This window comes from Oreochromis niloticus, linkage group LG17 (assembly GCF_001858045.2).
Source record: "Oreochromis niloticus isolate F11D_XX linkage group LG17, O_niloticus_UMD_NMBU, whole genome shotgun sequence".
Taxonomy (NCBI): domain Eukaryota; kingdom Metazoa; phylum Chordata; class Actinopteri; order Cichliformes; family Cichlidae; genus Oreochromis; species Oreochromis niloticus.
The window spans coordinates 24359745-24385878 of NC_031981.2; the positions used below are offsets into that span (position 1 = coordinate 24359745).

A 26134-nucleotide genomic window follows, 5' to 3' on the forward strand; every position below is an offset into this window, starting at 1 on the left:
GTTATTATTATTAATATTATTAACTGATAGGCAAATGGGGGAAGTTTCAAATTTGTAAATGAGACGAGGGCTGAGGGAACTGATAATGGAGCTATATTCACATGGACATAGTAAATATTGTCGCGTGTGTACCACACACTAAAGAATTTGTCTACACACAGTGGTGTGAAAGTGTTTTACCTCTTCCTGATTTCCACATTTTTTGCATGTTTGTCACACTTTAATTTTTAAATTAGTTTGATGTTAAACTTTTGACAAAGATAACACAAGTAAATATGAATTGTAGTTTCTAAAAGCGGTTATTATTTAAGGGGTGGGAAAAAATTTTATGCCCCCCCCCCCCAAAAAAAGTAACAAAGTGATGGTGTGGTCTTTGGAAAGCTCAGTTCAGTTTCTCTAGCCACACTGAGGCCTGATTACTGCCACACCTGTGCACTGAGCGTGAGTGGATTTCAGCGTGGAGTGATTTTGCAAGTGAGCCACAGACTGTGTGAAGAGGAGTGTGGCCCTGGACTTTCCCTCGATTCCCCCGGAGGCCTCCGTTTGAGTCCAGCCTGTCCGGCTTTGACAGTAATAATGATTGTAGGAGCTACCGGAGCACAGAGGAGAAGAGCTGGTGAAGCCTGGAGACTGGGTGTTTGTCAAGGTGATCGAAGAAAAACATGGTCAGCAACCCAGGTAGGAGGTATGATATCAGGCACTGCTCTCCACACCTACTGCTGTAAAAAATAGCTGAGCAAAATACCTGGTTACATCTAACTCACTGTAACACACATAACGAATCCCACACCTACACAGGAGTAGCTGTAATGGATCATTGGATGTTTTGGACTGCCTCTGAAACTAATATTTCTTGGTGTGTAGCTTGTGCACCTGCTACGCCAACACTGGCCATATCACCATTTCGACTACCATCAGGTAATTGTCCAGCCAGCCTAGCATGTATGCTGCAGATGTTTAGAAGTCCTTTGCTGCCCCCAAGTGTAACCTGTATTTCTTTCTGCATTATTGCATACAGCAGGGCATGCAGGATGTTTGGAACGTGCTGTTGAACGTTTATCCCTAACAACACATGCACCTAATGGCACTGAACCAAGCATTAGAAGGGCTCACTGCCCTGAAATGAGTCCAACACTTTTCCATGTATGGTATCAGTCAGCATTTGCGGGAATGAACAGGATATTGAAATCCAGCTCAAAGTACCAATCCAGATGCCACTTTCTCTTGGAAGACCCTTCCCCTGATCTGTGATACACTCTTGTCAAGGAGATCTACAGATAATTCCTTTGACTTCAGTTTGGTTTGTGCTCTGACTTGCACTGTTAACTTTGGGATTTTAAATACAGGGAGTGCAGAATTATTAGGCAAATGAGTATTTTGTCCACATCATCCTCTTCATGCATGTCGTCTTACTCCAAGCTGTATAGGCTCGAAAGCCTACTACCAATTAAGCATATTAGGTGATGTGCATCTCTGTAATGAGAAGGGGTGTGGTCTAATGACATCAACACCCTATATCAGGTGTGCATAATTATTAGGCAACTTCCTTTCCTTTGGCAAAATGGGTCAAAAGAAGGACTTGACAGGCTCAGAAAAGTCCAAAATAGTGAGATATCTTGCAGAGGGATGCAGCAGTCTTAAAATTGCAAAGCTTCTGAAGCGTGATCATCGAACAATCAAGCGTTTCATTCAAAATAGTCAACAGGGTCGCAAGAAGCGTGTGGAAAAACCAAGGCGCAAAATAACTGCCCATGAACTGAGAAAAGTCAAGCGTGCAGCTGCCAAGATGCCACTTGTCACCAGTTTGGCCATATTTCAGAGCTGCAACATCACTGGAGTGCCCAAAAGCACAAGGTGTGCAATACTCAGAGACATGGCCAAGGTAAGAAAGGCTGAAAGACGACCACCACTGAACAAGACACACAAGCTGAAACGTCAAGACTGGGCCAAGAAATATCTCAAGACTGATTTTTCTAAGGTTTTATGGACTGATGAAATGAGAGTGAGTCTTGATGGGCCAGATGGATGGGCCCGTGGCTGGATTGGTAAAGGGCAGAGAGCTCCAGTCCGACTCAGACGCCAGCAAGGTGGAGGTGGAGTACTGGTTTGGGCTGGTATCATCAAAGATGAGCTTGTGGGGCCTTTTCGGGTTGAGGATGGAGTCAAGCTCAACTCCCAGTCCTACTGCCAGTTTCTGGAAGACACCTTCTTCAAGCAGTGGTACAGGAAGAAGTCTGCATCCTTCAAGAAAAACATGATTTTCATGCAGGACAATGCTCCATCACACGCGTCCAAGTACTCCACAGCGTGACTGGCAAGAAAGGGTATAAAAGAAGAAAAACTAATGACATGGCCTCCTTGTTCACCTGATCTGAACCCCATTGAGAACCTGTGGTCCATCATCAAATGTGAGATTTACAAGGAGGGAAAACAGTACACCTCTCTGAACAGTGTCTGGGAGGCTGTGGTTGCTGCTGCACGCAGTGTTGATGGTGAACAGATCAAAACACTGACAGAATCCATGGATGGCAGGCTTTTGAGTGTCCTTGCAAAGAAAGGTGGCTATATTGGTCGCTGATTTGTTTTTGTTTTGTTTTTGAATGTCAGAAATGTATATTTGTGAATGTGGAGATGTTATATTGGTTTCACTGGTAAAAATAAATAATTGAAATGGGTATATATTTGTTTTTTGTTAAGTTGCCTAATAATTATGCACAGTAATAGTCACCTGCACACACAGATATCCCCCTAAAATAGCTAAAACTAAAAACTACTTCCAAAAACATTCAGCTTTGATATTAATGAGTTTTTTGGGTTCATTGAGAACATGGTTGTTGTTCAATAATAAAATTATTCCTCAAAAATACAACTTGCCTAATAATTCTGCACTCCCTGTAGACACGCGTGTGCTTTTTCAAATCATGTCCAGTCAAGAGAATTTACCACAGATGGACTCCAATCAAATTGTAGAAACATCTGATAGATGATTACTGGAAACAGGATGTATCAAAGCTAGTTTTTTTAGTGTAATGTTAAAGGCTGTGAATACTGTAAATATTATATTTTTGTTTTCAATAAATTTACAAGAATTTTAAGCGAATTTCTTTTCACTTTGCAATTATGGAGCATTGTGTATTGAATTTTTGAGGTGAAAAACAAAATGAATCTATTTTGCAATAAGGCTGTAACATGAGAAAATGTGCAACAAGTGCAGTGCTGTAAATACTTTCCAGATGCAATGTATTTTTGTCACTAAATGACAGTGACAAAGTTTTCTCATGATAGTCTGTCCTGGTTTAGCAAAACTGTGCACCTAACCTTATCTGCCGGAAGGATGATGATGATATTACTAAGCGGTATGAGTGCCTTCTTCTCTTTGATACTGATATGCTTACTTATATATTATATATACTTATATGCTTGGGTCTTTGCATTGCTAAGACAGGCCAAAACTTTAATCCACAGTAACAGTCCGAATAGGGGAAGAAGCTGTTTGTGGAAGTGTGGGACCTGATTGACCTGCGCCGTCAGCCAGAGTGTAGCGGGGCAATCAGGTGGTGGGATGCAAGACAGGAGGAGCTGGCGATGGCCTGCAGGAGTGGCAGAGCGCAGCCAGTGATTTTTTGGATAGTGTTAATTACGCTCTGCGCAGCCTTCCTGTTCTCAGTAGTGACCCTAATGCAAAAGCAATGTATAAGTCATTGCAGAAACAATTTGTGCAACAGCTTCTTCGCGTAGTAATTACATGCGTATCACATGTTTGCTTAGGAAAATTAGGAGTTACTTTTTTTTCAAGGAATTATCTCAAAACTGGTTTGCCATATGGATGGGTGGTTCATTCCTTAAACCATTACATTAATCATTTCATTTTTTTAAATTTAGTTTAATAATAACATTATCTTATAATTAGAATTACATATGTCATAATTACAAATATTCTGATCTTGTAATTCTTATTTTTGTTAATATTTTTGAAATGAACCAGTAAGAGTTCTTCTTCACTTTGTATAGGCTACTTGCATAATTTGACACTGGAGGTATCTGGTTATCCTCAGCACGTTGTCAGCTATTCTGAGTCGTGTGGTACGATTTTATTTGCAACAGTAACTCATTTTAGATTATAAAACGTCTATTAATCACGCTTCTGTCGTGAATGCGATGCGCTTCCGTAAAATGCCAAATTGCGTTTAAAAACAATGCGCTTTACGTAAAGAACGTAGGATAGAACATTTCCTGTGTGTGCTGCTGTAGTTCGTAATGGCGGAGCTTAAAGAGGCGGACGCTGCTCAGCTACACCAGGAGGACGTCGATAACAAATGTGGGTAAACTGGAGCACCTGCATGTTTGGTCGCTAAATTTGCAAACATACAATGGAGCATAAATCATACTACAGGCATTATTAATGCTACGCAGCCTATTTAACGGGAGTTTGAGTTTATAACTGCGGAACTAAACGAGGGCCTCACCATGGAGCTCCGCCATAGGACCTAATAGTCAACAACATCAACGACAAAAAGGGTGGCGTTAATACTACTCCGCTATTGCTTCCTGTTGCATGAGATAGAGCAGCTGTCCTAGAACAGCTGCTGATTTTGATGTAGTTTGAGTTGCATTTTCAGTTAACCTGGTCTCATCACGGAGCTGCACTACAGGACCGCAGAGCCGCTCACTTCATACCGCTTAAAACTGTTCATTTATTTAACCGGTGTTCCAGCTTAACTGGTTTTGGTTTTAATTGGTGATGTTTGTGAACATTTCAACTGTGGACCCAAATTCAGCGCCCTGTTCCAGGAAGCATGTCCAGCAAACCCTTAGTTTAAAAATAAAATATGAGTTGGTCAACTTTGTGATCGGCAACTCCTGGTTGCTCCAGAACAGCTGATCAGAGTAAGTTCAGTCAACTCTGAGTAAGTTCACCCCGAGTTAACCGCGTTTGATAAAAAATGCATCATTTTAATTTAATATCCATGCTCATCATTTAGCCAGCTTGAACTTTCATTAGATGAATTTGAATCCTAATTCTACGTTTGATTTTAGATCTAATGATTCAGCTGAAACCTGAAAGGTCAAAATGCAAGAGAGAGAAAGTGAAGATCAAATGCGAGAGACTGATCAGACACAGTTTACTGATGGACCCATATAGCAAAGAGTCCAGATGCATTCACCCACAGTTTCGTTTGCCTTCAATAAAAACGGTTTCTGCTATAACTCCAGTAATGAGAAAGAATGCCATTATTTCTACTTTTTATTGGATAAAAATGCTTAAAGACAGAAAAACTTTGCTTTAATGTTGCCAGTGTAAGCATTCATCATTTGATCTAATATTAGCCTGATAGATGTTGGCTTCCTGACATTTTCTGTTTCACATTTAACAAAAAAATGCAGGGCAGCTTTATACGAATGAGTGCTAGGGCCATATTAAGAAAAAAATTACTTTCAGACTAAAGTTGTAATTCTATTTTGAGAAAAAAGTCAAAATTCTATTTTTTTGGAAAACATCAAAAAGTGCAGATTACAGCTGCTTTACCCTCGACCTCGGAGGGTATCGCAACCGTGGCAGTTTGTCTTGAAACAACAAGAGTAATCTCCACATTTCGACTTTATCTCGTTTCAAGGAAAGGAAAAGTGGTTAGGAGAATTGCTAAGAACTTGGGTAAAGACAAGAGCCTTGTGTTGTCAATTGTAATGACCTTACACTATTGTCCTTAAAAATGTAATGCTGGATGTCATATTGTTAAGGAGAGATGGATTGAAACTACAATGGGCAGCAGAATGGACTACAAGATGCCGACACGTGTTCTCATATCATTGATTTATGGAAGTCATATAAGTGAGGTCAGCCTGTGGAAAAATATCCCTTTGTTCCAAAGGTTGAAATCATAAAGATAGAGGAACTTTTAGGGCCATATTTACAAATGTCTACACCGGCCGGAAGCTGCCTTTTGAACCTAAAAAGCTCATGGCTTTAAAGAGTCTCAGTGTTAGTTTTGTGATTGAAAGTTGCAAACAGGAGGAGTTTGGTGGCTGAAATATGGATTTGTAAGAGTTTCACTTTCAGGAGGAGAATATTTAAACCAGTTAAGTTATCGGGCGAGTGAGTCATCTGCACTTCAAGTGGATGGTTCAAGTTGTTATTGCAGTGCCAAAACATTGGCTCTGTCCTGAAGCTCTTCGCTCAGTCCTCACACTGAGCCCCACAATAACACTGTTATAACACAAATTAAGTTTTACTATATAACTGCCTACAAGATGCCAAAGATCAGTAAACACAAAATGTTCTTACCCTCAATGAAAACAAGGCTGAAATAATTGTATTTCAAAATACTATGGATGAGTTAACTTTGCCCACTTCCTTTTTATTGTTCTTCTACTGTTAGAAATCTTTAATGTTTCTAAATATTTATTTTAAATTATACAAGCAGTTGACCACAATTATTGAGACTAGTTTTTGCCATTACATGAAATTACCAAAGCAAAATCCTGTCGTCCTCCAAAAGACATTGAAATACTTCTTCATGCCTTCATCACCTCTAGATTGCATTACTGCAGTTCTCTGTATTTGGGCCTCGACAACAGTCTCTACATAGTGGTTTGGATCCACCCATTTGTGGCTACAAGAAGTACAAGAAGACTTAATTATGGACCACATGGCATTAAAATGGAAATGACTAAAATGATAAGCATGGCAGTGGATGGAACAACAACACTTGAAGGACAAACTGTATTAGCTACATTTATGCCTGGAAAAAGGATAACATTGGAGAAGGGTCTCAAGATTCACCACGGCCTAACCCAAGTGCCTGAGACGATTAGTGAGGGCCTCGCGTTGATCACTTGTTCCTTAAAAGTGTATCAGAACGGCAGATAAAGCCATATCAAGCACAAATTGGTAAAACTTAAAGAAACTCTGTTTGGAAACATGACGTGATGTTATTCTTCTTCTGAGCTTTTCTTCTTTTTTAAATGTTGTTTTTAAGTTAAGCTTTTCTTTCTCTTCAACGAAGTCTGTTAGTAATTTTTTAAAAAGTGGATTCTGCTGACATTTATCTGCTTATGCCTGACATACTTAACAGTTGTGTGTGTTAGAGAAAAATTAAAAAATGAGCTGTTTGTTTTTTCTTTAAGTGTATTCAAATTTAAGTGGTGAGTAAACTTCAGTGGCAACTCCTTAACTTTATTGTAATCAGGTTTTGTGAAACAATGTCAAATATTTTTTATTTTTATTGGAATAAAATCGAATTTCCATCATTTTCCTCTGACCTGTAGTGATTAATTTGGTATTAGTTGTCCAGTTTTGGAGATGTTGGTCATAGAGGTAAATATAATACTACTACTACTACCGATGATGATGATAATAATAATAATACTAATAATAAAAATAAAAATAAAAACTTTGAGCCATTGAACTCCATTAAAATAGTTAAGGAAGTATTTTTCTTTTTTCTCTCTTCATCTCTGAAGGTGGGGATGGAGGTGATGGACCATTTGTTGCTGAGGAGACACTGAAGAGTGAAACTGCCACAGATGCTGATGCCAAACCATCCATCACAACTGCTGGTAATTAAATACAACTCAATTTTTGTTAGGATTTGCATAACAGCTGCATTCCTATGCTCATCAGAATTGAATCAGGTAGCATTAATGACTAAGCCTTTACTGATCTTTGTGATAACATAACAAGTGTTCTGTTTTTCTCCAAATAGAGAGACACCTCTCCATTCAAACTAAACTGGAGGGCCTTGAGATGCTGGTTGACCTCAGCGGTGGTAAATTCACTTCTTCAGTTTTTATTAGTCAGTGACAGACGGGCAGACTTAAAGACTTGTTGATTTGTTGTTGAACAATTACATATTAGAACTAAATTGATAGCCCCCCCTGTGAGATTTTCAACATAACATTTCTAAACTTACTAGTTTTCCTTAGAAACTTCCTTAGAAAGTTTTCCTTAGAATTAATTATTATTATAGTACACAGTAATTAATTTAAGAAAAAAACAACAATAAAAAACAAAAATGACCAAGCTCAGTATTATTAGGCCCTGAAAAAGTGACTCTTTTTTTATTTAGCCGTAGCACAAACAGCTACTGTGCAATGCTTTAACTTTGTAATGCTTAAAGCATGTAACATCTGAAGGTTTTCTTCCAATTTACACGTGGTATAAGAACTTCAGCAGCAGGTGTGAGCTGTCACGTGAGAAAGCATCATCCCCAAAACAAAAGAGGTCAGTTTAGACTTGAGAAAAAGATTTGTTGATGCTCACAAAGCAGAAGGTGGATATACAAATTTATCACAGATATTCCAAGTGTCAAGAACTGCAGGGAAAAGTAATCAACAAATTCAAAGAGAGGCACACAGTAAAGAACAGGCAAGTGAAAAATTAAAAAAATGAATAGTGAGAGATGTGTCTAAAGACTCCAGTAAAACTACCAAGACACTAGAGAATAACCTAGCCAAGCCGGGAACTATAGTGAGGAGACTCACAAGAACGATGCACAGGAAGGGACTGTGAGGTTGCAGGTCGTGGAAAACTTTACTTCTGCAGAAGAGACGCCTTCAAGCCAGACTGAAGTATGTTAAGGAGAACCTAGAGGAAGATTATACATACAGATATGTCCTTTGGTCAGATGAGATGAAAAAGAGCTCTAGACTCTTTGATTATAGAGAATGCTGCTTAGGTTTGGGGAAAGAAGAGAGATGCGTAACATTTAAAGAATACTGTCGTCAAATAGAAACACTGTGGTGGGAGTATTATGAAATATTATCCTTTTAAAAAGTAGAGATTTTCATTGTCCTCATCTGTATGTTAGCTTATTGATTATGTAATCATTTAGCTAATACCAATCAATTAGCTAAACGACACAATAACAATCCCTCACCTTCAGTGTGTATTTGACAATCATTTCTTAAGGAATTCATTTCATACTTGTTAATCACTCTGTTTTTATAGTGCAGTGTGATACATTTTAGTGAACTTTAAAGGACAACGATAGACATTTAAACTGATATTTGACTGAAAATACAAACAGCTGTACAAATGTGCAACAATTCAGGTTAAGTTTAAAAAGGCAAAAACACTTCTATAGAGTGCACCTCAATGATCTCATGATCCCTTGTAAACAAGTACGTGGGGAAAGTGGGAAGGAAACATTCTCTTATAACAGGAAGAGACCTCTCGCAGAACCAGGCTCAGGCACATCCTGGTCAGAGGGTAAAATGAAAAAAATAAGAATATAGGGAGACCAATAGAGACGGGACAAAACACAAACTACATGAGAGATAACCACAACAGCAAATACTGTTACTTCTAGATCACGACCGATAGAGAATTTTTAAGGCTGATACTGATATTTGGTCATTTAAAAATCCAATATTGTGATACGTTGGCTGTGTTTCTTTTTCTTTCAGACACATGATACACAAACAGATTTCCCTAACATTAGTTATGTGGAGCTATTTATTTACTCATTTACGCTTTGATCAATTCTGCTGGTGCCAGCTCATCGCGTGTTGCCAACTGGGAATATACAGAGTGCCATTTCCTGGGAAAACTGTGCAACACATGGTTGAAGGGTGTTTCTTCTTTACTTTTAAAATGTTCATTTATTGGCCATATTAAATATTGATACGGATAGGCTGGCAGATAGTATTGGTTTGAGGTTAAATTAAAGCACATTGATAGTAAATGCACAAGGTTAAAATTAGTATATTTTTAAGAGGTTAGTTGACAATGAATCAGTAATTATTGATACTCTAATAATTACTTCAGTAATTGTTTGATCCAATCCTGTCAAATGTGATCAGATGTGTCAGATTTTACATGATTGAAAATTTTTCACAGTTTCAGACATTGTATCAGGATGCTAGCTTTTACCATTCAGACATTTATGGACAAAGCAATTAATGATTAAGATTTTATTTTATTTTTTACATTTGATATACAGTTACGTGATAGGTCACACACCAGCCAATGAATTTTAATCAATAAAGCAGTTAATTAGTGTTGTGCTGATTTTTGCCTTTTTCGCTCAACAGCTGGGCGGAAATCGTGTCCTCTGTGTCCTGAGGAGAAATTTAAGGCCTGTTACAGCCACAAACTCCGCCGACACCTGCAGAACCTCCACTGGAAAGTGTATGCAGAGTTTGAAGGTAGGAACAATAAAAATCGACACACATACAACAATAACCAGCAGCCATCTGGTTTCACCTAAAATCCGCAGCAGCAAGGAGTTGTTTCTTGTGTGTGACTGATGCTGGATCATATTTTGTGTTTAAATTTGTCCTGGATAAGGGTGTGGTCACAACTGTTTGTACTCCAGGGATCTTCTTCTATATCAAAATGTGAAAACTGTTTCTTTGAACAGGCTACAGGATGTGCATCTGCCACCTGCCCTGCAGAAACGTTAAGCCCAGCCTCAGCGGAGATCATGTGAGACACAAAACACATACACACATCATTTAGGTTTTTGTAAACAATAAAATGCTAATAAGATAAGCATGAAAAACAGGTAACAATTAACAAGTTTTAAGACTTCCAGAGTGTGCAGGGCTAAAGTGCTGTAAATAAATGGATCTTTAACGTTACAGTGTGTAAGGGTAGATTGCACACTGCAGTCTGCCTCTGTGCTGTCTGTCAGCAAAGCTTTGTCCAGCCATTAGTAGGATTTTGCTCTATGAGACACGTTTTCCATCTGCTGGTGATGCATGCCATGCAGGGGACTCTCTCATGATGGTTCCCGTTCTTGCTGCTCTTTCTGCTGCCTGAGGTACTCATTAAGCACATGAGCAACTGTGGGCATCTTCTTGTTGTACTTACAGATTTTTGTTGTTTCATCTTCAATAGTGGTTCTGATGCTCACTAGTCCTCAGCCTCCTTCCTTATGCTTAATGTATTTAGTTCAATGAAATTTTATTCATACAGTAGTTGTTGAAAACCCCAACAATCAAATGACCACCAAACTCTTGGTGACAGTGGGAAGGAAAAACTCACTTTTAACAGGAAGAAACCTCCAGCAGACCTAGGCTCAGGGAGGGGCCTCCATCTGCTGCTACCGGTTGGAGCTAATGGGAGGGGGACAGGACAAAAGACACTCTGTGGAAGAGAGCCAGAGATGAATAATAATTAAATGCAGAGTGGTGTATAACCACACAGTGAGCAAAAAAGGTGAGTGAAAGAAGAAATACTCATCGTGGGAATCCCCCAGCAGCCTTCACCTGTTGCAGCACAGCTGAGGGATGATCACCTGATCCAGCCCTAACTATATGCTTTATCAAAAAGGAAAGTTTGAAGCCTAATCGTAAAAGTAGAGAGGATGTCTGGCTTCCGAATCCAAACTAGGAGCTGAGAGCAAAGTGCTCTATTGGGATGATATGATACTATAAGGTCATTAAGATAAGATGGGGCCTGATTATTAAAGACCTTGTATGTGAGGAGCAGGATTTTAAATTAGTTTTTGGATTTAACAGGGAGCCAACAAAGAGAAACTAATACCTCGGTGTTCCCCGGATAAGCTCGAGGAGATAGCTATGGATAGGAAGGTCTCGGCATGCTTGCCTAAGCTGCTGCCAATGCAACCCGGCCATGGATAGGCGGATAAGCGGAAGGAAATGGATGGATAGACTGGCAGATATTTAAATAATCAGTTATGTATTTAATAATTATTTATGTATTTTATTTTTGTACGTTTGCCCTCCATGACTGAGAGGAACTGCAAAACAAGCAAATACTCATTATTTCAAAGTTATTATGTGACAGCTGTTGTTTGTCACATTTGTACTCCTACTTTCGAGGTCAAACAGTAATTTGGGGTTATGTATGTGACAATACAGGATATTACAGCAACATTAAATTCATATTATCAGCATATTTCATAAACCGCTTTCTTGTGAGAGAATGATCTGGGGTTATATTTGATCACTTTGTTGTTTGAATTCTTTCCCTGTAGGCATCTGGGAGACATGTCGCTCACTACCACTGCGTAGTGTGCTCTGTTACCATTGCCAGGAAGACGGACATGATTAGCCACTTGAAACGCCACGTAAACAAAGGCGAGACTGAGGCTAGCTACTCCGGGACCTCAGATGTCTTGTTTGAAGAGCCAAGTAAGAAACACTGAGCTAAGCTGACGTTTACAGTTGCAGTATTGATAAAAATCATAAAAATCCCCTCAGAGGTGAAGTGAAGTTAACATGAGTGACTCCAGAGGGGGCCAAATGACTTTCAGAACTTCTTCCAAATGACAGGTGTTTTATGTCAGATCTGGACTCAGGGCCGCTGGACCCAGAGCTGTCATGTTTACGTTTTCATTATGTGGAAGTGTACGTGGTTGTGCATCATTTACTCGGGGAAGAGAACAAAGCAGAATGCACTTTGGGAAGACGGTGATCTGGCAGAGGCAGCCCCTGCATCTTAAGCATGCTCTCTGGTGACTGTGGCCTCTCTCAGCAAAATCATGTCTCCTGACATATCATTAAAAAATGCTTCAGTAAAGATCTCAGCAACATGAAGATTTTGTCTTGGCCTTGAGATTTCCAAGATCTCCATCCAATAAACATCTGAGGGGAGGTGTTGGAAAAACAAATAGGTGTTTGTAGTAGTTTGAGTGAAATGGACACAATTTAAACATTTTAGAAACAAACAGAGATGGACCAGGAGTACCATTCAAAAATAAACACAACTAATGTCTCAGATTATGTTTGTTTGTGACTTTTGACACAAATAGAATTCTATATTGATGCAATCATCTCGATGCTGCAGAGAGCTTACTTCAGTCTAGATAGTAAGAGTTTCATCTTTGATTTCTCCAGTGCAATCTCGCTGCCACTCCAAGAAATAAAAGAAAATCTCCGTAAACATGTCCACCGTCTCATGGATTGCTGACTACTTGGGCATTACTCTTTGAACACAGACTTTCTCCACAGCTGTGGTTGTGAGAAACTCGCAGTGTGAATAAGATCAGGGAAGCAGCGATTGTTGCTGATGTTGATGTGGTAGAGGAATATGAGTTCATAGGTATCCACACTTTGAACATTGCTGGAGATTTTCTATCAGTCAGTTGTGGTGAGCACAGTGTACTTTGCTGTGGTCTGCTGGGGAAGCAGCATCACAGCTGCCAAATGAATAAACTGTTTAAGACAGCTGGGCCTATGATTGGCTACATAACTGGACAAACTGTGGTGGGGACTGTGATGGACCAAGTTGAAAAAAAAAAACAAGGGGGAGTCACAGGAATTATTAGAAAAATAGGGTTTTCATTTATTTAACCCCCCAAAATTATTTTTACATCATAAAAGTCATAAATGTTGAGCTCATATAAAAGGTCAAAGAAACGAAACTGAACTCAGGCAAAGAACTGCAAACTTAGCAAACCAAATGACTGCCCAAACAGACATAGCTGACCTAAACATCAAATGACACAAGGGTTTATATAATGGCTGATCAGACCACTATGACACACGAGGGGTAACTAAACAAAACACAATCGTAAACAACAAACAATGCAGTACAGTCCAGTTTCACTAAACTAGTGAACCCTAAACTCAAATATTTAATTAAGTACAAATACTTTGTTTTTAATTAAAGAAAACACACACTCTCCCCCTTCAGCAGGAAGTGGTGGTGCGGTCCAATTATCCCTCTTTGTATTTAATTTCAAATGCTGGCCACCAGCTTTTGTCTGGCAACTCCCCGGGATCATAGCAAGTAAGAAGTAAAGAAACAAAAGGGTAGTCAAAAATCAAAGTAATGAACTGGTATGAATACATAAGTAAACTAAATGTGCGCGCTTACAAATAGAACTAATGTATCCAAACCAATCAATAAACTTATTGGAAACTGAAGTGTCTTATTGTGTTCAAATAAAGAAATGAAAATACACAAGAGTTACCGACTTTAGAGTGTGGCCTTGGGTTTGGCCATCACAGGGACCATTGGACCACCTTTCAGTTCTTAAAAATGGCTTAGAAAGTTATTTATTGAGTCAGTTTTCCAAATTGTTTTTGAATGTAAATTGTCTGTTATTTATTTTAGCTCTGTCTGCAGCTTAATTTCAGGGTTTTAAATGCAACACAGCTGTTAAAGGTCCTCTGTTTTTGTTTTCAATCTGCACCAAAAATGCAAATACAGAAGGTATTAGTAATAAAAAACTGATCTCTCCGTATGCTTTATTGTGCAAACAGGCCCATCAGGTCAAGCCTACGAAATCATGAAAGAACTCGGAACAAATGTTCAGCTCCTCCCAAACCACACCACTCCGCAGAAGAGTGACACTTACTTCAATCGCAAGATGAAGACCAACAGGTGGAGATGAGCTCTTGTTAAAATATGTCCAGTATGTCGCTGATGTGGAGAAATTAAAGTGGAATTTGTGGGGTTTTGTTTCAGGCAGCTGGTGTTTTGTTCGCTGGCTGTTCTGGCCGAGGAGAGAAACCCTGTTGAGTGTCTGGATGCTTTTGGAGCCACAGGTGAGTATGAAATTTACACAACTCCACGGAAGAGTTTCATTTTAGTCAGGAGTTCAAACCAAAACCTTCAAAAAACAGAAGTATCAGCATAATCTTGTTTATTTTTCCTACAAAAATTATATTCATTAAGTTTAGTTTAGTTAGAATCAGTTATTAAGAGGCTGGAAGGCTGAATGTTCTTTGCAGTGACGCATTTTCTGAGAACAGAAAGAAAATTTACATCATGTCTCCGCAGTATTAGCTAATCAGCAATAAAATTCCACAACATTTCTTCTTCGCCACCTTTCAGGCATCATGGGCCTCCAGTGGGCAAAGCATCTCCTTAATGCCGTGAGAGTTACTATAACAGATATCAGTGAGACATGTGTCAAAATGATTAAAGAGAACTGCAAGCTAAACAACATCCGAGTGGACGGAGGCATGCGAGTTCCCCGGGGGTCTGATGGGGCCAGCGGTGAGGTCGAAGGAGTGCCCATTGCTACTGTTGAGGTCGCCAAGATGGATGCCAATGTCATCATGCACCTGCGACCTTTTGACTACATGTAAGTGTGCAGGGTATCTTTCACATGGCAAGTTAATAACACTGAGTCATAAAAGATCTTAGTGCTGTGAGTCTCCTGGTGTAATAAATGAAGGACTGTTGATCAGCAGTCTCTCACTTGAACTTTTAGGGTTTAATCAATTAGGTCAATCCAGGAGAAGGAAGTAATAATGCAATAGATTTGAATCATGCTGCTTGGTCATTATTTATATTGGTTCTATTGTGGATAGAGTAAAACCCAAGAAACAGCTCCCTTTTATATAAATCTCCCTAATAAACTCCATTACAAAGAAACCACATCTGGATCATTTTTAGGTGTAGTTGATTGATTTTTGTTTAAAAATAAAAGAAAATACAAAAAATACTCTGAAGTGTTTATAGGCTCAATCCCTAGTTTCAAGTTTCATATAACATGACATTTATTTTGGTCCAGTTATTCAAAATGCGATCGTTTAGGGTGAGTCTAACTTGTGATGAACAACTACATAAGTTTTAAGTGTCTCTTAGTTTCTTAGTTGAGTTAGAAACATTCATTTCTCATCTTGTCCAGTTTCAAAACAACAGGTTCCCTTTCAAAGTGGTTATGACCCTATTTTAATATAATCTTTGATTATAGCTTCATCTTTGTAGAGATTTCATGTTATGAATCTAAATACAGTCTATGTTATGGGTTTATGGGAGGTCCAAATTCTGTCAAAATGTAATAAAAAACATTTCTACTACTTTCTATTTGATGAATGTTTCAGTCACCTAGATCCATTTGGTACGGCAGTGAACTACTTGGATGCTGCCTTCAGAAACGTCCGAAACCTGGGCATCATCTCTGTGACATCCACAGACACGGGATCCCTTTATGCCAAGTCACCCAATGTCACCCTGCGTCACTATGGCTGCCACATTGTACGTACCGAATACTACAGAGAGTTGGCAGCACGAATGGTCGTGGCGACTGTAGCCAGGTAGGCTGTTTTTATTTTAATGTGGGATGTGATACAGAATGAAATCAGCTTTTTATACTGATTAACTTCCATCTGCTGCAGAGCGGCAGCACGCTGCAACAAGGGCATTGAGGTGCTGCTAGCGGTGGCATTAGAGCATTTTGTGCTGGTGGTCGTGAGAGTCCTCAGAGGTCCTGTGCAAGCTGATGAGTCAGCCAAGAAGTTACGAAAACTGATGCACTGCCAGTGGTGTGAGGAGAGAGTGTTCCTCAAACTGGGAAACATGGTGGATGGTGAGTGGCTGAAAATCATATACTGAAGAAGATTCTTTACAAGCTTTTAAATGATGAAGCATTAAAGCAATTAAAGAATCTGTCACATATTTGGTGAGCTGTAGCAAATAATTTTAATGTAATAAGATGCTGAAGTTACCTCATCATCGTGTTCTAATGCCTGTTTGTTTCAGACACACTACCCTGCAACTGTCATGGAAGTCTGCCTGGAAAAACAGCAGTGCAGCTGGGACCGCTATGGTAAACTGCACATAGCAACACCAGTCTCACAAACTACTGCGTTCTCATGTAGCTGTAATGGTTTGGTGTTAACATCTATCCATCCATTCTCTTCCACATTTTTTGTGGCAATTAAATTACCTAATGGCCACTGGAAAGATGCTTTACCAAAATACTGATACTTTAAACCATTTTTTGTTATTAAACTCTGCATCTAACACCCACAAAAACTGGGTGCATAATTTAATGATAAAAACAAGCTTGTAAAAAGTCCAGAAAGAGATAAAATCATGATATTACCACAAGAACAAACAAACAAGAACAGTTTTAAAACTGTGTGGCTTCTCCTGGCCCTAGTTCTCTATTCCACTAATGCCTTCCTTAATTAAACTAAATAACCCATCTAAAGTCTAAATATGCAACGTATTCCCTGAAAAAGATATCATCTGGATGGGAGCATATGCTACTCGAAAACCTTCCACGTCTTTTCAGATGTGCAAGCTGCCAATTCCACGAACACAACAACCCTGTACCATCTGAGACGCAGGCTTGTGAGCAGTGCTTGGTAACGAGCCAGATCGTCCCTCTCTTCTTTAGTTTGAAGGATGCTTTGTTTACATTTTACATTCCTTATATTTAAAACTTTGTTAGTCTGTCCAATTACGTTTAAGCCTCTGAAACTGGGGGGCTGTTTATGAAAAATCGCCGAATCACAACAACAACTCCCTCAAAGTGTTTATATTGTAACGTAGATCCTACAATAATACATACAGATGGTAATGCAAAATGTAAGTGCTACAAAGTTAATACTTTTGTTAAATACTTTCATTTAAAATCCTATGAAGTTGTGTACACAAGCAAAGAGTTCAAGTGTCATTGTCCAAATACTTACCCAAGCTGTTTGTGTATGTGTGCATGTGCAGGTCTGGTCCTCTATTTAACACAGGCTTTCTGAGAAGGATGCTTTCTGCAGCTGTGAAGCACAGCATGGATGATATCCAGCCGCTTGTCAAAACCCTGATCTATGAGTCTGAGTGCACCACCCTCAAGTCTTTAGTCCACGGACCGTCTGCTCTCACCAACCAAGGTACCAGTCTATCATCTGTAACATGGGTCTGATGTTGACATGGTCGAATCTTGAAAGGATCTTCTGTTCTTCTGCAGTGGAGTGCGGCGTTGTTATTAAGACCTTAAACACTGGAGAGGAGTCGGGTGCTGCTGATCAGTCTGGTGAGTCAAAGTTTTCTAAGCCTCCATTATTCACTCAGGCCTCCTACTTTGTGCACGCACATGGACAACTGAGTGAAAACCTGCAGCAGACAAGGGAAAGGAGGAAAGACTGTGTACACAGACGGCCATACTCAAAGCATGCATGTGTCCTCTAGAGGGCAGTGCAAGCCTTTTCTGCATTAAAGCGATTCCTGATGAATAAATGAACTACTTGGTCTTAATTTTGACACTTTTTACAGGCATCGTCTTCTGTTACCAATATAGTTTTTGTCCTAAAAATTGCGTTTAATGCATTATTTTAGACATATTCAGTATTCAGTATAACATATATGACGTTACATGAAAAAGATTTTTGACTTCTTCATTTCCAGTTTTCTGTTGAGGTATAATTTTGAATTTTCCTGTAGGAAAGAGGAAGATTGCAGATGAATCTGGGAACTTTGTGAAAAAGCTCAAGTCTGATGCTGCTCTGGATCACCCACCATTCTACTACAGCATCCATCGCCACAGCATTCGTGGCATGAATATGCCCAAGTGAGTGACTTTTACCAAACTCTCTCAGAAATCAAGTATTTTCACATTTTGGTGACTTTGCAACAAATAGGAAACTAATGACCAAAGTACAAAAACAGGCCGAACACTAGTCAGGATCTAGTGTACCTCGCTGTAAATACTCTGTTCTGTGCACAGGTTGAACAAGTTCCTTCAGTACCTGACAGAAGCTGGCTTCAGAGTGAGTCGGACTCACTTTGATCCAACGGGGGTTCGAACCGACGCCACGCTGCTGCAGTTTAAATCTGTCCTCACCAAGTACAGCGTTCCTACATGCACCAACGCCAGCGCCACTCAGACCAGCGTGAGCGTGGAGAAAACAGTGTGAGCAAAGAAAAGGCTTCACTTCTCCACACCTGAAGTAAAACTTTATTTCTTTGCTGCTTTACGCCTGAACTAACTTCTCAGTCAGTTTCAGTCAAAACATGTGGTTTTTCTGAATAAACTTTAATCAAACATAAACCAAGGAAAGATATTTTCTATTTGTACACAAATTCAAGTGTTACACATGGTTCATTTTATCTCTATTTATTTCTCCTGAAAATCTCTTTATTACCTTTTTGTTTCCTTTGTTTTATAAAAGCATAAAAATCTTGTCTCTTGCTGTCTTAGTAATTCTTTATTGGGCTCTAATTTCATTCTTCAAACTGTTGTGTTTTTTTTAGTTTTTTTTTTTATGTCCAGTGTGGAACAGGCACATGTTCAATGATGTACAAAAATGTACAATGAAGGGTCAGAGTGAATACTAAGCAGTGACATATGCAGAGAGACACCTAAGAACTACTATATTTAAAATGTAACTTGCAATAGGCATGAGATATACAAAAGCAGACATGTAATTAGATATTTGTGTGGTCTGTAGCTCAGACTCACTAATCAGAAGGTTGGTGGTTTGATGCCCGTCTGCTCAAGTCTGCCTGCCAAATATTCTTGGGCAATATACTAACTCAGGTAGTGTGTGTAAGTGTGAATGTTAGAAAGAAAACACTTCCATAGAAATAGCACAGGAAAAAAGTGCTCGTGTGAATGAGGCACGTTGTATAAAGTGCTTTGAGTGCTCAGAGTAGAAAGGTGCTGAAAAAGAACCAGCCCATTTACCATTTAACAATAGAACAGTGACACTGAAAATATCAGCCAAAAAAGTGATTAAAAACAAGAGTGCATTCAGGGAATAGAAACACATTAAAAGATTCTGTTTGTCAAATCTGTTGCTTTGTGGATAAGTTGGTTTTCCTTGGCTCTTTCCACTGGACATGCTAATATTGGGCTTGTCTGTTAGTCACCAGCAAAACAGTAACCGCATACTCAAGGAGGAATTGAACTGCAATTCCTCCCATGCCTGGCTCCAAAAGTAACTCAGTCACTGCAGATTTCTGTGTTAAAATGTCCAACTTCTCAACATAAAATCAGGTTTACAGTGTCGTAGAGAAATGGATTTCGGTCTCTGTGGGTAGTTTCTTCCTAGCTACTGTGTGTGAAAAGCATCTTGGATGAGAGGTCAAATGTCAAGTCCAATTGCCTGCTTTTCAATCACTCGAGACTAGCATTGCTTATATGAGTGATTTATTTGTTTCTTTGATCAACCAAGAGGTTTGTGCTTCCACACAAGCTCATTAAATTCAATTTTATTTATACAGCGCCAAATCACAACAACAGTCACCTCAAGGCACTTTATATTAAAAGGTAGACCCTACAATCATATGACCCCCATGAGCAAGCACTTTGGCGACAGTGGGAAGGAAAAACTCCCTTTTAACAGGAAGAAACCTGCAGAACCAGGCTCAGGGAGGGGCGGGGCCATCTGCTGAGACCGGTTGGGGTGAGAGAAGGAAGACAGGATAAAAGACACGCTGTGGAAGAGAGCCTGAGATTAATAACATGCAATAGCTGAAATAACACAAATAGAAATCATTAAAAAAACAAATAAAAAACTAAAAAAAAGATTTTATGTAGCTGTTCTTGCAAAAGCAAAATGTGTTCGGCACCACAATGCATTCAGATCACAAATGTGTTTGCACAAGCTGCTGGACAGCACAGTATATATTTTAAAAAAAATGTTTCTGCTTCAGTTTGGGTTGGTAAAATTCTAGTATTTTTATAAATCTATCATATGAATGCCCCTTTCTAAGTTTGATGTTTGAGTTAAATTTTGCACTCTACCCTCTTGTCTCCTTGTCTAGATAGAGCACTCCTAAATCCAAAGGGTCACTTACATTACTATTATTTTATTTTAATTGTCGTTTGATGAACCGAATTGAATAGAGCTTTTTACAGCTGTGATTCAACAAGTCACGGTGGATGATTAGGGAGACCACAGGCGCTATTGGGGCTGGCCCAAGTGGCGGAGCGTCACTGAATGACACACTGGGAGGAGGAGGAGGAGGAGGAGGAGAGCAGCCCTGCAAACTGATGTGACGGTGTGAGTACCTGAGTGCAGATCACTACCTGTGGATCGTCTCCTGTCAGAAGCATCATGGGGGGTTCCGCGTCCAGCCTGTTGGATGAAAACAAATCCAAGTACATTAAAGGTAAAAAAATTAAATAACCGAGAAAGTTTGAGGTTAAAATTTTGGTATGCGTTTGGTGAGCGACGCGACGAGGGCGCAACGCACTCCTCAGCGCGTTTCATTGAACACCGATGAAGAGAGTGGGCTGTTTCTGTCGGGTTTAGAGCGACGTTTCACATCACTGTGTTTGAAGCTGTTAGTTTGCGCATAAATATAATAAGCGCGATTTTAATTTGAATCGCAGTGTCAGTCTGAGCTTTCTTTACGTGAAAATGTGAGTCAGGTTAGAGTGGGAAACAGATCCCGTCGATTTTACTCCAGAGAGCCGAGTATCTGCCAGGCTACTCACAAAGCTGTCCGTCTGGTTATGTCTGGTTATCTTTAACCAGGCATTTTGTCCCTCTCCAAATAAGCTCTTTGGAGGAGGGGGGGGCACTTTACATCTGTTTCTTATCGCAAAAACATTAGTTCATGCATTTATTACTTCCGACTGGTTAGTCTGGGGGGCTCATGCGGGTCACTCCAGTATTTCCAGTACTGCTAGGAAAAAGGAAAATCAGAGAGATCGATCTTTCTTTCTTTTTCTCTCTTTCCTTTGGGCGTGTCCAGGGGTGTGGACTAATGTTACCTGTCTTTTATTGTGTGTATGAGTGTACAGCAGACAGGTGCACATGTGGTGATGTTAGTGTTCCAGGATTCACCGCAGCTGTGCTTCCCGTGTGTTGCATAAATAGTGAAATCTGATTTGAAGGCAATCCTTCATGCAGCATTTTCCCTCATGCTTTCTTCCTCATACAGGCTGCTGTGAGGAGTTTTTTTTATTAAAGCGAATCTGAGCTTCATAATTCAAGTTTTTTAACCATGAATCTGGTTTATTTTAGCCTCATTTGTTTCTAATTTCAGAGGGACTGGTACTTATAGTGCTTTTCAAAGCCAACTGAGCAATTTTAGAGTGCTTTTTAGAATAGCTTTGTTCGCTTAGTCACACACACATTCATACAGCACTTTATTCCATGAGTAAGTGCCTTGTCTCACACACACTTAAATGAATGCACTCAGGGCAAGTTGGACTTTATTGCCCACTTCAACATGCAATGTGGGGAGTCGGCGATTAAATCAGCCCCACTCTATTTCCTGATTAACAGGCAGACCAGAAGGCACCAAGCTGTGACAAAATTTGGACTGATTTTGGACCTGATACCAGTTTGCAGTACTCAGCTGTGAAATGGGTTCAGCTGGGGCAGTCTGTGTGCACAGACGTGTTTATTTTTGTTGCAGTTCTTAATACACAGTATCAGAGTGGAAATGCTCTGTATGTTAGGAAGCCAGTGTTCAGACCTTCATTTAATGACATCCCCTGGGAACTTTCTATCTTCTGGAGTTTATGCTTACGGTCTGTAAAAGCTGTTTGTACACTCAGTCTACAGACTCGGGGTGAAGCGCGTGCTTTCATGTTTGCCTTGTCAGATTTTCCTGGCTGCCACTTAGGGGAGGCTTAAAACAGTCAAAATCAGTGACACTCTAGATCTATTTCTCATGGCCAAAGCATTCTTGTCTGTCGTTATGTAGCAGTGAAATGTGTATACAGGGTGGAGCATGGCAATTTGGTGAGTAGTTTCCAAGGTTGGGTTAGATGAAGTGATCCTACTGCAGTACATAGTGTATGATTCATGAGCTGACAAAGGTCCAGTTTCGATGGAGTTCCGTCCCTTGACACTCACTAGCAGTTTTTCTGACTGATGTAATTTGACCTTTCTGACTGTGTCTGAACATATTTCTAACTCTGACTATATCATTCACTAAAGCGATGTCTTCTTGTTGTTAAACTGTTAGCAGAGGGCTGTGTTGCTTGGTGCTGCATGTTAACACACTGGAGTTATAAAAAGGGGAGTAGAGAAGGAATACTCAGTCATTATAGGCCCCCTCCCCCCCCGCCACTCAAAAAACCCCCAGACCTTACATCTCACATACCCCAGAATCACCAGAATCACACAGGATAAAGGGGGCTTGAATGTTTGATTCGTGGTGTGTTGTCATTCAGTTCCGGTTTGGTGACATTATTCTCCAGGTTATTAAGCTTTAATTTTTACAGTGACCTTAACAATATCAAATGTTTAACAATAAATTAATTCAGTTTTATGATGTTTATTTTAATTTTTTTTTTCGGGGGGGGGGCCAGGCAGGCAGGCAGGCAATCTTTCGTGATTTTTTTTGTAGTGTTAATTGCATTCAGTTGATCAGCTGTGGATGAATCTGTTTTTGAAGAAAAGTCATGCCACGTTCCAAACTCTTGCAGCCTGTTATTTTTAAAGATATCCTGCTTTTCTTAGTCTTGTGTTTACAAAGTTGATTCTCTTTGAATTTGGCATGTTTTCTGACAGTTGACCAAGACACAACCTCTAAAGCTGAAAAAACAAGCAAATGCAGAAGTGGCAAAAATTATAGGTCATCTAGCCCCTGCATTGATTCACAGGTGTCCCAGGAGTCTGCTAGGCTTCATCCAATACTTTGAGCCATTATACTATGAGGCAGAGACAAATCTCTTGAAAAATCCTGAATACAAATGTATAGGAAAATTCCATTACATCAAATATCTCGCCTACTTACGTTCATGTACAAGGATAGTCTGCAGCTCTCTGATGCAATCACATTGGTGCGTAACTTTGTGCATAGTAATTGTAGCCAGCATGGAAGAAAATCTCTCCAGACCTCATTTTGGGGAAAAATCACTGAACTTAAGCTTTTATTTAATTAGTGGCCTTCTAAAAACTGCATCTACTAGGAGTCTGAGGGGTAGTTTTGTGGACTTCAAAATACACTGCAAGCACTAATATTTCCAAGCATTACAGTGCTTAGATGTAAATTTACCTGTAATTTTCTCTATAGTAAAAGATTTCAGGGTTAACAGTGTCATAAATGGTAAATGGCCTGCATTTGTATAGCGCTTTACTCAGTCCCTAAGGACCCCAAAGCGCTTTACACTACATTCAGTCATTCACCCATTCACACACACATTCACACACTGGCAATGGCAAGCTACATTGTAGCCACAGCTGCCCTGGGGCACACTGACAGAGGCGAGGCTGCCGGACACTGGCGCCACCGGGCCTTCTGACCACCACCAGTAGGCAAACATGGGGTTAGTATCTTGCCCAAGGATATTTGGCATGCAGCCTGGGATCAAACCACCGACCTTCTGATTAGTGGCTGACCTGCTCTGCCACCTGAGCTACAGCCATATGCTTCACTTGAGCTTAGGGCAGGGGGTCTGCAAGAAACTTTGAGCATCAGAACCTTTGCTTCCTGCATTCTGATTGCTGGCATTGCTTTCAAAAAATGATCAACTTTTCACATCTAACATTACTGCTGCTGTGTCAGGAGACATGCAGGCATATTTACGTGACAGTTCTGTCTGATATCAGGCTGCTTTTGTGTCTTTTCATTGTGACAGTTATCAGCTTTTTCACTTGTTCATGCTGATTGATAAGTTCAACTATGTTTATAATCTTTGCGCTTTAACAGATGAGATATATTTCAGTTAAATATCTGCTTATTTTCACGGCTCTCTGCACATTCTGACACATAAACTATATGGACAAAAGTAGTGGGCTGCACCTGTTAATCTATGAATTCAGGTGTTTTCAGACCCATTGCCACAAATGTATACAATCGAGCACCTAGACATGCAGTCTGCCTAGCATTTCTGAAAGAGTGGATCATGCTAAAGAGCTCACTAAATTAGAGCACGGTACTGTAATACCCACCTAGACATTTCACGGTCCACTGTAAGTGGTATTACTGCCTAATGGAAGCAATTAGGAACCACAGCAACTCTTTCACGAAGACGCTGACCACGTAATGTTACAGAGCAGGACTGTCGAGTGCTGAGGCACATGCACCGGTAGGTTCATGGTGTGGGTTTTTATTGCCAAGCAGCTCCTGGAGGTGTAATGTGTAGGTGGCCCAATATTTTTGTCCATATACTGTAGCTGTGTATGTGTGTGTGTTGTTGTTCCTTCCTCAGCAACAAACCTAAACTTGAAAAACGTAGTCCTCGGTGATGATCAAACTGCCTGTATATGAACTACACCAGAGGACAGGCTGTGTTGCTGTGTCTGAGAGCACAATAGCTGGTGTGTCTGCATGTGTGTTTGAATGAACTCATAAATCTGAGAGAGAAAATGAGCCATTGTTAAAGAAAACAGACTCTTCCCTCTTAATTCCTAAGTAAACTTTAAAAGATTTTTTCATTTACTCACTCTCCCTCTTTTTAGTTGGTGATTATATGCATGTGGTCTAAATGTCAAAGATTTCCCTTTATCCTCCTAAATCTACTTCTTTTGGCTTGAACACGTGTTGGCTTGTGAAGGTTACAGACTAAGTTAACTGCAACATTTTGTATTCACTTGTAAGTAATGGTCAAGCAGTTTTCATCAGTTCCCCACCCTTATTTAGCAGGTTATTAAGATATGCTATGCATACTTTAATTTGTGTGTTCTGAAGTGTCGGTATTTACTTAATCAGAAAAATATGTCATTTGGCCAAATGTTGGCGAATAATCATATATGTAACAAATAATTCGGGACTTTATATTAGCTGTAATAAAAGTTTATTGTGGCAGTTAAAGGGGCTTGCATTGCTGTAGTGTTGTGGAGAGTCTGTTTTTGCTGTAAGCCTGCCATCCTTCATGCTGTGTCACTCTGCCTCCAGCTGCCATTACACAATCCCTCAGATATTCAGAGAGCTGAGAGAAACTGTGGGACTTTTCCACCCTTTGGATCTGAATGCACTGCTCTATACAAAGAGAGGAAACTGCTGCTGCTCAGGCTCTCAGCTGGAAACCCACCTGTTGTTTACTCCGAACAACTGACCAACAACTAACTACTGTTTTCAAAGTTTGGATTGTTTCCACTAAATGACCTTGGAACACTATATACAATTTGACATTATATGCTGGTTGATACACAGCTCTCTGATCATCAAGTGAACAAAAACTAAAAGCACAAAGTCTAAGGAGCTTGGAAAGAAAAAAAGCATCTGGACTTCTTTAAGTTGCTTGAAAAGGTTTCACCTCATCCGAGAAGCTTCTTCAGTTCTAGAGTCAAATGGTGGAGAGTCCCAGATTTAAGCCCTGTGGGAATATCCCTCCAAGAGGGACAATGGACCCCCTATTGATCCTCTACCTAATCACACGAGCCAAGGTGTGAAAACGGGTGTAGGTCGAAGCATTCTTTGGGTTGTACTCTTTAGATTTCGAGGGTGGGACGTCTTTCACTGTAAAAACTGTCTCTTGGTTACTTACTCAACTTTTGTCATGAGTAAGGATCCTCAACATGAATCCACCCTGCATCTACTGATGAAGATGTGTATAGAGTTTGCATTGGTGCTGCTTCT

General features: G+C 39.9%; 2 protein-coding genes across 7 annotated transcripts in view; both read left to right on the forward strand.

Annotated features, from left to right (window-relative positions):
* Positions 1 to 403: 403 nt before the first annotated feature.
* trmt1l (tRNA methyltransferase 1-like) lies at positions 404 to 18835 on the forward strand. Of its 6 annotated transcripts, none has more exons than XM_019347298.2 (17): positions 404 to 685; positions 799 to 918; positions 7462 to 7557; positions 7704 to 7766; positions 10033 to 10146; positions 10362 to 10426; positions 11943 to 12099; positions 14176 to 14296; positions 14381 to 14460; positions 14750 to 15002; positions 15748 to 15960; positions 16042 to 16232; positions 16406 to 16472; positions 17375 to 17538; positions 17616 to 17681; positions 18089 to 18215; positions 18372 to 18835. In XM_019347298.2, the coding sequence occupies exons 1-17, from the start codon at positions 577 to 579 to the stop codon at positions 18559 to 18561; spliced, it is 2196 nt and encodes a 731-aa protein (XP_019202843.1). In that variant the 5' UTR covers positions 404 to 576; the 3' UTR covers positions 18562 to 18835. The 6 variants fall into 6 exon arrangements, with proteins under 6 accessions (XP_019202843.1, XP_019202844.1, XP_019202845.1 ...); XM_019347299.2 differs by having other exon boundaries at positions 865 to 918; XM_019347300.2 differs by having other exon boundaries at positions 404 to 678.
* A 1757-nt stretch (positions 18836 to 20592) lies between these two features.
* Positions 20593 to 26134, forward strand: part of niban1a (niban apoptosis regulator 1a) — a 30613-nt gene continuing 25071 nt past the window's right edge. Inside the window, exon 1 of the mRNA XM_003448845.5 lies at positions 20593 to 20761. Coding sequence (XP_003448893.1) covers positions 20707 to 20761 — 55 coding nt within the window. The 5' untranslated portion in view covers positions 20593 to 20706. The remainder of the gene's footprint in view (positions 20762 to 26134) is intronic.